At 36.9% G+C, this 13,621-nt stretch overlaps 1 protein-coding gene across 4 annotated transcripts in view; it reads left to right on the forward strand.

Moving 5' to 3' along the window:
• The window catches only part of ZDHHC14 (zDHHC palmitoyltransferase 14), a 108,101-nt gene extending 100,686 nt beyond the window's left edge, over positions 1-7,415 (forward strand). For 2 of the 4 annotated variants that reach the window (XM_082047810.1, XM_082047811.1), the window contains exon 9: positions 6,178-7,415. In XM_082047810.1, the coding sequence (XP_081903936.1) occupies positions 6,178-6,579 (402 nt within the window). In that variant the 3' untranslated portion in view covers positions 6,580-7,415. The remainder of the gene's footprint in view (positions 1-6,177) is intronic. The other 2 variants (XM_082047812.1, XM_082047813.1) reach the window with 1 other exon arrangement.
• Positions 7,416-13,621: the final 6,206 nt, after the last annotated feature.

Here is a 13,621-nt window from a genome sequence, read left to right on the forward strand (position 1 = left end):
AGTGGAAGCAAAAGAGTAGAGAGAAAGTCTTTGTGGAATAAAAGGTTTCCTTTTTCTTTTGTGTCCTCCCTGACAAAGTTTAGGCAGAATCTGAAATATGATTCAGTCTTCCTTTTTGGAAGATTGCATACCTCTCTGAAAAGAAGGCAGAGGCATAAAATGAAAAACGCCTTCTTGGAGCCAAAGCAGGTGGGCCACAAAGAACTGGCTAGTCTGATAGTAATGTATCTGATACTGCAGCTTGTATTATTATGGTTTCAGATAAGGACAGGCAAAGTGAAGTTCCTTGACTTAAGAGCATGTGTAGATCATGATCTTAGTCCTTAAATACTTTTTAAATGGGAGAGGTTTAGCCATTTATACGTCATCAAAGATAATTACACTGGGTTAGCAAGTTTAACTCTTTTGAGTACAGAAAATAAGGTATTAGAAATCTGAAGTGTGTTCCAGTACACCATTGTGGTGTGTCTCCCTGGATTTTATTCCAGAATACATTACATCTTCTTATCTCTACTTTGAATATTATTTTCTAGATTGTATACCACTTAATCCATATGGTATGCTAGAATGTCGCTCCTGAGCACTGATATTAAATTAAGATTTTAATAAGCATCTTCTCTCACACTTGGCTTCTCCTGTTCCTTCCCTTCCCTCTTTCATCTCTCCCCTTTCTTCAGTCTTTTTACTTGGTGGCTTGTGTCTTTCTAAATAGAATTCTTGTGCCTCAGCTGACTAGCCTCTGCTCATTCTTCAAATCTCTCTGTAGGTTGCTTAGCGTTATATTCTGCTTTCATTTAGTTTAATATATCTTTTAGCTTGGCTAAAAACAAAACAAACCAATCAAAAAAACAAAACAAACCAATCAGGCTGAGTTTAAACTTGCCAGACACTTGTTTTAAGTGCAATACATTATCTCTTCTTCAGGATACCATTTGTGTGGCACTGTTTTTGTACTTAACAGCTTTTGTGGTAATTTTACCTTTGAGACTTCGAATATTTCATATAGGAACTACCCTACTCGTGATAGTGACTCAGTTTGTCACAATCTCAAAATCAGGGTCGTTGCTATAATCAGTTTTTCATAGACCCATACTATGACCATTTTTTTCTAGATATTTATAAAAGAACTCCTTCTGCTGTTCTCTCCTTAGTATCTACCTTATTTTGCTTGTTTTTCCTCGTACATCCCTGGTGTTTTTATTGTCTTTGCCAATACCATTTGAAATTAATCTGGTAAATTTGTTAGCCAGCTTCTTAATTATTCTTATCCAAGTGACAAGCATGGTCACTTGGAGCTAATGATTTGATATTTCTGAATTATTTCCCTATTGCATTTTATTGCTGATTATTTTTAGAAGCTTTTCATTAATTTGCCCAAGTATCTCTGTTCTCATTCTTAAGAATTTTTTTTGCTTGAGACACAGTATTTGACCCATAATGAAATAATAATTTTCTTTGTATTTTATTCTTTCATTTTAAGGTTTATTTTCTTTGTATTCTGAAAAAAAGTTCTCATTTCACCATAAACCTGTCAGCTACCATTTATTAGATCTGCACTTCTGTAGTACTTAGCTTTCTCTTAAAAGCCTGAGTTGATTCTTGGGGTTTGATACAGGGTGTTTTATTCTTTAGAAATGCATTATGAAGGAATACAGAATCCATCTTGCTCCATGCACTTTTTAAAGAGGAATTAGCTTGCTTTATTTTTACTTTGATATCTCTCTAATGCCTTATAAAGTTACAGATTTTACTTCTATTTTGCCTCTGTTTCAGGACAGGTTTATTTGTTTTTAAGAAATTTGCTTGTACTCCTGCATTCTAGGCATCTCTTCCTCAGCACTTAGGTAGTTCCTTATGTGCCAAATTCCCTTATTTCCAGTTCTCCCTTTCCTGGATACCAATTATCAACTTAGTGTTTGTTTTCTTACTTAATATGTACCACTGAAAATTGTAGGAACCATAATAGTGCATGCACAACATTTGTTACCAGTGAGACATGCAGCAAAGTCCTCTCCCAAATGTTCACATCAGTATTTCTAGCACCAACCGGAAAGCAGGAATCCAGGTGATCCAGGGGATATCAACTCTCACCATCCTAGATTTCTTTCTCCTTTGCTTTTCTTATTCTCATCATGAGGATTAAACATTTCTACCATGATAATACAAGGATAATACAGTCAAGGTTGATAGAGGATTTTCATTAAAGTGTCTTACTTCACAGTTAAAATGGATTAAGGGCACAGGCAGTAAATCAACTTCAGCATTTTGCTTTGGATTGAGGTATGTTTTAGAAGCAATTATTTGAGTTGTGCCTAGTTACTGCATTGTTGTTCACGTTGCAGAGCAGATGAACTAGATATCTTTTCAGAATTTGTGCTCCCAGAATGCGCCCAACATGCTCTAACCATTCACAGACATTCAGTCTGTAAGAACAAACAGCAGCTAGTCTGTAGTAAAATCCCTGGAACAAGTCTAGTTTACACTTTGGCTTCAGAAGCGTTTCTTTTGCTACATCTGCTCCTGGTGCACTGAACTACTTGCTAGTGGAGCCGTTAACTTGGTGGGGTTTGTGGCTTAGTTGTTGCACAGTATCTGCAACACCATGATTTTGACTGTGAAATCCTACAGCTGTTGGGAACAGTTATACACCTTCATCCCTCCACTTTTTACCCACATATCATATCCATCTAATATGGTATTTCAGCGTTCTTTCTCTTACTTCATAGCACTATCATTCAGTGCTGTCAGGCTCCTCCGAAATTTTTGTTGTTTCTACTTTATTCAGGAGATGCTGAGTTCATTCACCTTTCTTTACCCACCTTCTGAGAACTAACAATTCCTTAATGTTACTAGTGTTTAGTAAATCCTTAACAAGGTTAATTTTAAATTCAAGCTATATTATCTCTGGCTTTGGCATTAGAAATGTGAAAAATATATTGCCATGTACAACTGTACAACTATGTTAACATGCATGTTTTGTGTAGCTTAGAAAAAAACAGATTTTCTTCAGAAAAAAATCTAAGATATTGTTTCCTTAGTTGCTTGTATTTATTATTTCTGAAATAAACACAGAGTTTTAGGTCTTGTCTAATTTTCTTTAATTTATGCCTTTTGATGTGAAAATAAATACAGAGTTGGCTAAAAATTTCCGTGCATATCTATAATTGACCTTCTGTACTCGTAGAACTTATTAAACTTATCTTACCTTCAGAATCTGCTGTTCCTCTGAAACAGTGGACAGTGTAAGTGGGAGATAAAAGCAGTAAATCTGAAATAAGAAGATACTGGTGGAATAATTTCTACAGTAGATTTTTAACTACTTAGATTTCAGTACTTGGCTTCCTTTTTGTTACAATCATAGACTTCTTTATTTCATTTGAAATACTGGTGTTTAATAATTAATGTGATTAATAGCTGTTAAGGCTTTTGGCCCTAAATTTAATTTACTTAAGAGTGAGATATGGAATCAAGGAAAAACCACCCTGCCAGCCCTATAAACAAATCTAATTTCCTTTTAGTTTTCTGTTTGCTGTTTAGACTCAAGAATAATCTACCTGGATAGTATGTGTTGTTTTTATCAGATGTTTTTGAGAACTTCATTGAACACATCTACCTTTACTGGTATAAAACTCACTCTAGTCACTTTTGAAAGCCGTTTATAGCCTGCATTTTCCTAAGTTATTTATAGTTGATCACTGTTAAATAGAACAAAAAAACCCTGAAATATTAATGAATAAGAGGAAAGGCTTTAGGGAAGTGACAAATGTATGGGAAATTAAGAAGAGACATACAGCACCTGAAAAAATTTTATGGCGCTCTGTTTAATGGAGCTTTATGAGGCTGCTTTATATTTTTCAATATTGATTCAGCTGAGAGGCACTAGAGCTCAGTAAGAAGAAAATGCATTCAGACTATACGATGTGTTCAAGTAATTTACCTTTAACTAATTTAAAGCAGCGTATTTGTGTTGCCTGGAACAGGTTAATGATTTCTTTTGTTATTTGTTTTCAATGTACCACAGGGGTTATAGGCATCCCTTGGTTATTTAACATATTCTTTGGCTACTGCTTTTCAGAGATGTATTTTGTGGGTCTTTTTAAAGTTTGAAAATTCAGTTAACAGATTTTTAATGTCTGCATAGTAAGGTGGGTCGAAGTGCTATAGTTTAATTGAAATAAGTGGGTATGAATAACAGTATCTTAATCAAGAATGAGTTATTCACACTGAACTACTAATTGAAAGCTTGACTATGGAAGATGCTGACAGTTTTCTTCTTAGTAGGGTACTTACACAAGGTTTTGGCTTTAAACCAGTGAGTAATCCCTCTGAAATGATACGAGACCACTTCAATTGTTTGGGGAAAAAGGCTTGCAACATATATGAACTCAATTTACGTAAGAGGAAGTCAGTGCATTTATCTTCCTGAAAGCATAAGTGTTGGAAAATACGTAACTGAGTTAGGATTGGACTTCGGCATGTCAAAAAGTAGTTCGTCTGAGAGTCCTAAATGACTTTTTTTGTTTAAAATACCACCTGTCTACTGTGACCAAATAGTCTCCTTGCACACTTGCTGGATGTAATGTGTGTGCGTTCATCATTGAGCTATTCAGTGGTGGAATTGGAGGACCTGAAAATTATCAGAGGAAGCATTCATAGTCACACTTTTCATCATACAATAAAGGAAGCAAAAGTCTTTCTGTGAGTTTTCATAAAGTAAATCACAGTGGCTTGAAGGGGCATTTTAGGGAATTGCTGTGATATTAGTAGGAATGATTATGACTGGGAATATCTTGAACAGAAGTTGGATTTGTAATATCTTTCAATAATTTGGTGTAGAACATATTGCTTTAACAGAATCCTTGCAATAACAACAGTGAATAGACATGTCTTGCCTCTGGATGTATTTTTTTATTCTGCTTGCTTGCTTCCAAATTTTCTTTGCTGCATTGGATTTATAGTTGTATTCATTGACTGGAGAGTTTGTCTTGCACAGCAGAACAATAGTATGGCAACTGTGAATATAACAGGATTTTTAAAATCTGCAGGTGACTGATAACTGATCAGGCTGTGAATTAAATATATATTGTCATTGGAAGCTTTCAAAACTCATACCAGTTCATATTAAAGAAACTTAATTTGGCAGTAGATATACTACCCACTTGGTTATCTGGACGTTATTGAAACACCTACCTGTCTTGTTGTTTCAAGGAATGAGTGATAATTTTGCATAAACCATTCTTAGGAATGATGTAGAGCCAGAAGTGTTCCTGTTAATACTCACTGAGCTTAACTGGATTTATACAATGCTGAATTTGGCTTGTTATTGTGAAAGTGCTTGCCAGAAATCTTGTGCTTGGTACCTTGATTCTTCACATTGCTGAAATTAACTTAATCAAGAAAAAGCCTAAAAATAATTAAATTTTGATATTAAATTAATGCATCTGCAGTGCTGCCTAATTTCTATACATCCTCTAGAGTACTGAGTGTAGTGTAGTATATTCTCTGGGAGAAGGGAAATTTTTGCTCATAGAGGCTGTATTGCCAACTATATCTGTATAAAACCACCTGCATTAAAGGAGTTCTTGTTCTGGAAAACTTCTGTAGCTCTTTAATTCCTACATGTGAGGACCAATTAAAAAAGACACACTTAGGATTTTTCAACTCGGAAAGATGCTCAAGTTATGCCTCTGGGCCTCTCTCTGAACTGCTCGCTACTCTCAGGTAAAAGGAGTGTGGCAGTGATTCACCTCATTTGGAATCAGGGAGGTTTTCAGGTGTCTGATGCAGTTCGTTTTCCATGGATTGTGCAGCTAGGCTTTTCAAATGGCTTCAAACAAGAATAAGCGAAGTATTTGAATTACAATAGTCACAAAATACTATTTTAGGCATTACCAAAACCCTTAAGTGAACACTCTAGATGTTTATCATTATTTACTTGATAGTAATCCAAAGCACTGGCTCAGTTATGCATGCTGCTTTTTTTCTTTCTTTTTTTTTTTTTTTTTTGCCTGGGCAGCATGCATTGGGATTTTTGGGTGGCTAACCATGGAATGATACTAATGGCTTTCTTTTTTCTCTTCACATCCCATTATTTTCCATACCTTTTTGTCCATATTCTCCCTTTTTTTCCTCTGTTTTGTTTGCCTTATATGATTTTGACACCCTTCCATTCTACAGTGCGACCAAGATCAGTGCATTCAGAGCACTAAATTCGTTTTGCAGGCTGCTGCCACCCCCCTACTACAGAGTGAGCCAAGCATAACTAGTGAGGAGCTACCTTTACCAGGAAAGACTTCTATCAGTGGGCCTTGTGCAACTCTAACGCTAGGGCAACCAACACCACCATCTTCTATGCCAAATCTCACATCAGATACAGGTTTGACAGACATGATACCACTGAAAGAGGAACACGAAGGCCATCAGTTTCTCACCCCTGAAGAAGCTCCATCACCCCCTGGGATGCTGCCAAGTGGAAGCCCTATTGCACACAGCCATACAATGCACGTCCTGAGTCTAGCCAGCCAGGATTCATTGCATGAAGACTCAGTACGTGGTCTTGTGAAGCTTAGCTCAGTTTGAACAGCTTTTTTTGAACATTGCACCATTTCTTGGTGTCTATACAAATCTCTTAACAGGAATGACACTGCAGTACCACTGTAAGACTTCATAACATGCCTATAATGGAAACTTTATCGCGTAATGGAGTCTACTAAAAAGACAAGTTATTTTTTCAATGGAGCTATGGCATTTTTTGACCAAGTTGTTAATGGTTGTGCTTTGATGGTGACTGCATTTTGTTTTTAAGCAAAACCAGAAATGGTCAATAATCTTGTTTCGTGAAGCTTGGGTACAGCAAGTTGGAAGTCAGCCTGTAACAAACACCATGTACAATACAAAAGAGAGAGATTCTTGGATGTAAGTGTCATGCTCTGTGTTCTATGCTCTTGTAATACACACTTGTTAAGGCTTACCACACTTGTGGCCAGAATGATCTGCACTTACATGTTATGCTACTAATATTTGAGATAGAAAATTATCATTCCATTTGTTAATATTAAAAAAAAGACTGCAGATATGGATTTGCATGCCACGCTACAGTATGTGTTACAGTGGTGTTGGTATTAAGAGAAAGTGCTGCTTTTTTATTTGTGACTTTCAAAGTGCTGTTTCATTTAAAGACAGTGCAACAAACAAATTAATGGACTATATTATTTTTTCAACTTATAAAAGTTTATTTTAAATTAATCAGTGGTGCCTAGAAGATGGAGAATTACTGATTTGATCATGTTGCATATCATTTAACCTTCTGTTTAAGTGTTTAGAGTGAGGTATTGTGTTGTGCCATACCATGAGATTCTTCCACTCCCTAATGTGATACAATTACCTGTGGACTTCCAATAAAATGACATCCTCTATTTCTTGGACATGTGTACACTTATCCTTGCACAGTTTCCTGGGGAAAGAGGGGGAAATTATGACATGTTGACATAGTTTGTAAAGCTTTGACTGGAATATGTTTACATAATGAAACCAGAGCTATGCAGGAAGAGCTGGTTACAATTAGGATTGCTTCAGCATCTCTTATGGTTTTGTTTGAGATGGTATTTGTTCCCAGAAGAAGTCTTTATTTGGAAACAGAAGAAGTCTTTATTTGGAAACAGCAGAGTTAGCCTCTGCTCGGACTGTAATTCTGTGTTCCTTACCATATGGCTAAAGGGCGAGGGGCTTGAAATTCAAGACAAAGACAGCTTAGCGGAGTAGTCTTAAATGGTTAACAATATACTGTAACTGTTCCCAGCCATCATCCTTTCTTTATATTTGTCCCTTGATATTTTAAATGAAAATGTCAACTTTGTAGAATTCTTCTAATTGTTTTTTGTTTGTTTAAGTAAAGGACAATGAAAAGGGTAAAGAGATTTTTATAATTGTTCTTTGTGATAGCTGAATAGAACCTTAGTTAAGCTAAGAAATTTTAGTAGCTTTAATACTGTATTTACCATGCTTTTCAGGATGTGGAACCTGGATTCTTTTTTTCTCAGGACAAACTAAATGCAGAATGTACTTTATCTGATGCTTCTGTGGCAAGAAAGTGTTCACCACTTGAGAAATGTGATGACAGTTCTGTATTGTTCACCACGGCCATTCACTGACACCAAGCTAAAAATCATCTGGTTTTTAGTTCTGTTGTTGAAATCGAGGACAATCAGCCTGCAGAAAATCAGTTGCCCATGCTGCTGAAGCATCAGACAAGATGCTGACAAAAACCCTACTCCTCTAAGGTTTCGTAAGCCATCTGTTTCTATAATAGATGATGCTAGCTTTGACCTAATTCAGCCTGTAGAACAGAGCATCACTTTCTGTCTGTAACTGCCATAATGGGTCTGCCAAAGGACCTCTGGCAGCCAAGTCTGTCCCAGCTATTGGAGCCACCCTCCCAGCGTTTTCCTGAAGCTGGGACCATCTCAAGTTCTTTTCCACCAGCCAAACTGCAGTACCAGTTTGCTGACATGTTCCAGGTTGTTGGTCTCTCAGTAAACCTCAAGTATCAGTACTTATTTCTCTGTCTGCTCTTGAAGAAGAGTCCGTGATGCGCATCTTCTCGATTTCATCTCTCCCTGATGTGGCCGTGAACATCTGCGTTAAAGCTGGTGACGGATTGAGGGCTGGAGATATTGGTCTTGTAGGCCTGAGTAAGGAATCCCAGCTTTGAGTTCGTAGCCCAGTAACTGATTGAATCGTTATCTCTTTGGTGTCTGGGGGTAGTTAACTGTGGATGCATCACTCACTACATAGAAGGAGAAGTCAAGTATTTTTAATGTGGTATCAAAACTTGTAGCAGTAACGCTGAGGATTGCTATTGTAAGGAAGTTGTTCAAGTCTCCTTGAAATACCTGAGGGATTTTATGTTTCCAAGAATACCAACTTCGTGACAACATTTGGATGTCATTGCCACTAGGGAGTAGTGCAAAAAGCTGCACTTCAGCTCCGTACACACAGTAAAATCAGTGTCAGTTTTAACAGGAAATGGAAGGGGGAAGGACAGGATTAGTCTTCATACAGTTTTCCTTGTGCTTCTGCTTTTCAGTATCATTTTTTTAACTTTCTGTTTTGTTTCTAAGTGAGGTGTAAGAATTACCTAACAAACCGGAAACAGATGTGTTACTTCAAACAGATGTGCTGGTTGTTATGTACTAATTCGGGTGACTTTTTAATTTCATTTTTAAGATGACAGACTTATTTTTTTAACATGCTGCCTATGCTTCTAAGTTTGGCGTTTGAGAAGAAATGAAATATTTTGAATTTGTGTATCTGTTTGTTTATACCACCTGTCTTAAATGGGGACATCTCTCACCTCCCTGACACGACTGCCCTGGGAGGACATCTGCTGGAAGATTTCAGAACTAAGTCTCTTAACCCACATGGTGTGGTAATTGCAGTCTTTGATTGACAGCAGGCAGTGATTTAGCATCAGGTCGAGTGAAGAGATGCCTCTAAAAGGATTTGGGGTCTGGTCCCCTCACCTCCACCACAGCTGTCTTCAATCACGGACGCTCCCTTCGTTGGAACTTGTATCTACATCTGGAATGAGTTAGCAAAGTAACTATTCATCACCTACTCTACAAATTTGTTGTTTGTTTTTTTCATGATAATTTTTTTATTTCACTGTTTGAAATATGTTTTCAGAGCATGCACACTACAGATCTAAAATAATAATCCTAGTGAATACAGCACAGGGACTTTTCTATGTTTTTTCTTTGACAATTAGCATGCTAATATTAAAGTTATTTCCGTGATTGTCTGATTTATAAATGCAGAATCAAAGTGAAAGTTGATATTGCCAGAAAAGTAAATATTTATTAAAAGTCTAAAATCTTTGAATGCGTAAAAACTGGTTAGTTTACCTGATTAATAAATACTACTTCTGCTTTGTTTTTTTTAGATAACATTTTTCCCTTCTAGGTGTCTATGTAGTATTCTATATAGAATGAAATACAGTGCTTCATAAAATGTTTTTAAAGGCTTTTTATTCTTATGATTTCTCAAAGACATTTCTATTTTAAAAGGGAGTTTTATATTCGTATCAGTTAAACAGTCATGTAATAAATGTCAAAATATTATTGTATTTTTGTGTTATAGTGCATCCTTATTGACTTTTCATCTATTCATGTTAACTGATGAGACAGGTCGATAAATTTCTGCATAAAGTAGTTAATACATTCATTAAAAGTAATCTCATAGATGGAAGATTGGCTATTTTGCAGTTGATTCCAGCAAATGATCCTAGAAGCAGCAAACTGACCTCATAAACCCAAAGATCTATGGGTTAGCAGCATATGGAGATGGGGGTGATGACCAACTTGTGATATTGCAGATTTTGTAATTTTTTAAAATCTGCATGGTGAGTATAATAGTTCATGGTAAGTAAATTGTTGTCTAATGTTCAAAATACTAAATGAAGGAGCCTCTCTGCAGGACTAACGAAATTGAGCTGGTTTCTAGTTCCTAAATGGAGTACAGCTCGAAGAACAACTTGGCGATGTTATAGAGGGATCCAATCCTTCCTTTACTACTCTATTATATGTGGGAACTGTCATCATGTATTTGATTATTTTTCCCCCTTCTTATCAACAATGGTCTCCTGAAGAGAAGCACAGTGTGCTGGGCTTCAGACCAGCCTGGCTCTGTTCTAAAAATCAGTTGCTGCCCAGGTGGTTTTGTTTTAGGGGCTGAAGTGAAATGAGGTAGCATATTTCAACACACTTTAAAATATTCTTAGGCCAAAAATACAAATGGAATGTGTTTTAGACACTTGCATATAGATTTAGTTCATTTAAACTAGAACTGTCCTAGTTTCCAGGATCCATCTGGGCCAAGGCTTCCTGGTTGTGATTGCCTGCAAAGACATTGCAGTTTGACATCTGGCTGAGTGCACTGCCTGGACTTCCAAAAGACTGGTGGAATTAAATGAGCTATTTAAACCTGTGCACATCTAGATTAATCCTGAGCTGATGGAGCCATTCAGTTCCATCACCAGAAGGCAACTATGTGTTAATCTTCAGCTACAGAATTGGAAAGTTTGCCACAAACAATGCAGGGTGGATAGGAGAACAACTTTTGGATGAACTGAAGAGGTAAAGCAGGAGTTGGTTTCCAAGATAGGTCAGAGAAGACAAAAATAAGAAGATGAAAGGGAGAAGACAGAGTAAATGCAGAACAGAGAAGATTGGCAGGTGACATGGAGGAAAAGGGGAATTACCTGTAAGCTGTGGAAGGAGAGGGAGGGGGAATAAACAAAAAAGCCACTTGGGAAAGAAAGCTGTCCACATCAATCAAACAAACTTTTAAAAAAATCAAGATTCAGATTTTGTGAGAAATTTCTTAAAAATCATTCCGGGGAAAAAAAAAAAAAAGAGAGAGAAATAAGGTCAGACTTTTGAGAGAATGCAACAGTAGGAAGATTATGAGAAAAATGTGAGGAGTTGATCTGCTCTCGAGCTCCTCTCCCCTAATATCTTTTCCTACTTCTGTGTTGAAAGTACATCTGTAAATATCAAAACAGGTGAGATCTTGGTCCCTTTGAAGTTGATAGGAAACTTAAGACATCAACCATGTCTAAAGCCAGCAATTGCTTTTTAGCATTTTGCCATTTTTCCATACTGATAATTGTTTTAGTCTTTCCATACCAGAAGTGCCATTGCACTGGGAAAATTAAGGGTGTCTTATGGTTCTGGGTTTCTTGGTGATGCCTTTGTTAAAGTTGCTCACCTTTATGATGAAGCGTTTTCTTGAGCAGTAGTCTCACCAATTGGACATGAAACCTGAAAGTTAGAATTTCTGCGACTAGTGTGCAAATAAGAATTAAGACAACAGGCTAGATAAACTTTGTGTTTGATAAACCAAAAAGATCTGTCCCTCAGAGACAGATTTACTTTGAAGTATATACTGAAGTCAGTTCCACTGGCAACAAATCCTTGATGTGCCTTATGCCCTTCCTGAGTTCATCTACACGGCCTCTTCTGAAAACTAGGAAAAACAAAAGTTTAACCCCAGGATTATTTAAATCTCCCCAAACCCGAGGCTGTTAAGAGCTGCTGGAATGTCTCTGTGTGCATTTAGGTGTCAGTACATAAAGGATACAAAGTGGTCGTCTTAAAGCAATGTGGCTGAGTGATTTGTGGTGTGAGGGGAACTCTTGGAGCACTTCTTGAGCTCCTCTCAAAAGCACCATGTACAATTGGGACAAGGATGTGAATTTAGCAGGCTCCAAAGTATCTCACTTTGGTGTTACGGTCTATATCTGTCCATAGCACCTGCGCGGATCCGAGTGCGCTGGGGACGGCCAGTTGTGAGGTGGACTATTTAGGTGTCATACTTGTTAGGGAATGAACCTCCAAGAACGGTGGGAAGTTCAGTCAAGGTGGTGGCAGTGCAGTTAAAGCAGTGTTCCTGTGAAGAGTACAAGTCAGCAATTCCTGTTATGTCTGTGTTTCTTAAGCAAAAGGTTTTGGGTAGCAAAGGTGTTGAAGTCCTGTGACCTGTTTCCTGAGCCTCCTGCGCTGTCAGGAGAGAGAGCGGGTTCCCAGAGTTTGTCACCAGGAAAGTGCATTTCTATGTTTAGGAGGGGAAAACCAAAAAACAACAACAAAAAAGCCACTTCATGGGTGAGAATATTAACTAAATTCAGTGTAAGCATGTGTAGTTATTGCGTGGCTTTGCAGGCGAACCACAGCTTTGTTGTAATAAACAGAAAATTGGTCATAGGATTTCTAATTTGTCTGCCCTGCTACGTGCCTTGTCGCAGTGCAGCAGTTAGTTGTGGTTATTGGCTGGAATAGGAAGGGAGGAGCCCTTCGCAGAAACCACAGCTAGAGGAGCTTTTTCTTTTCTTTTTTTTTTTTTTTAAACAAAGTGTTAAGTTTCCTTCTAGGTAGGTCACAGAAATTAAAAGCATGCTCAGTAGTGCTGACTAACCAGCTAAGTTTCTGACATGCAGAAAATACCTAATATTTTTGTTTACTTGGTTTTCTTCCTAAATTGAAAGGAAAAACAAGGTTCTGAAAAGTTTCCACAGATTCTGATAACTTCACTTGAAAAACCTTTTGGAACACAAATGGTGTTTAATCTATAAATAAATAGTAGATTTATGTATTTAGTTTTACTACCTATATGACTTGTCATCTCTATTGCAATATTAGAACATCTGAAAGTCCTACTGTTTTCATATTCACAATGGTGGTCTTTTATTATAGTTACATTTGAAAAAGAAAACAAGGTTAAATGCTTGATACCGTAATTACATGAGTAGCAACTGTTTCTAATATTCTTGTCTTACTCTTGAATATTTTTTTCTCTCATGTCAAAGGTTAAAATGCTCTTCTATCCCTAAATCCAATATTCTGTAACACATTTTTTGTACCTTATTATTTTAATTAATAATCAAACTTCTGATAGGATGTCAGGAATACTAAAAAAAAAATTTACACACCAAAAAAAAAAGCACTATTTTTTAGTACTTGTATCACAAGACTTCACTGCACAATAGTAATAGAATTAGTGCAGCTGACATGAGATGACTTGGTCTAGATTCCAGATTCTGATATCTTCCAATTTAAGATATCTT

Source organism: Streptopelia decaocto (assembly GCF_964273445.1).
Source record: "Streptopelia decaocto genome assembly, chromosome: 3".
NCBI lineage: Eukaryota > Metazoa > Chordata > Aves > Columbiformes > Columbidae > Streptopelia > Streptopelia decaocto.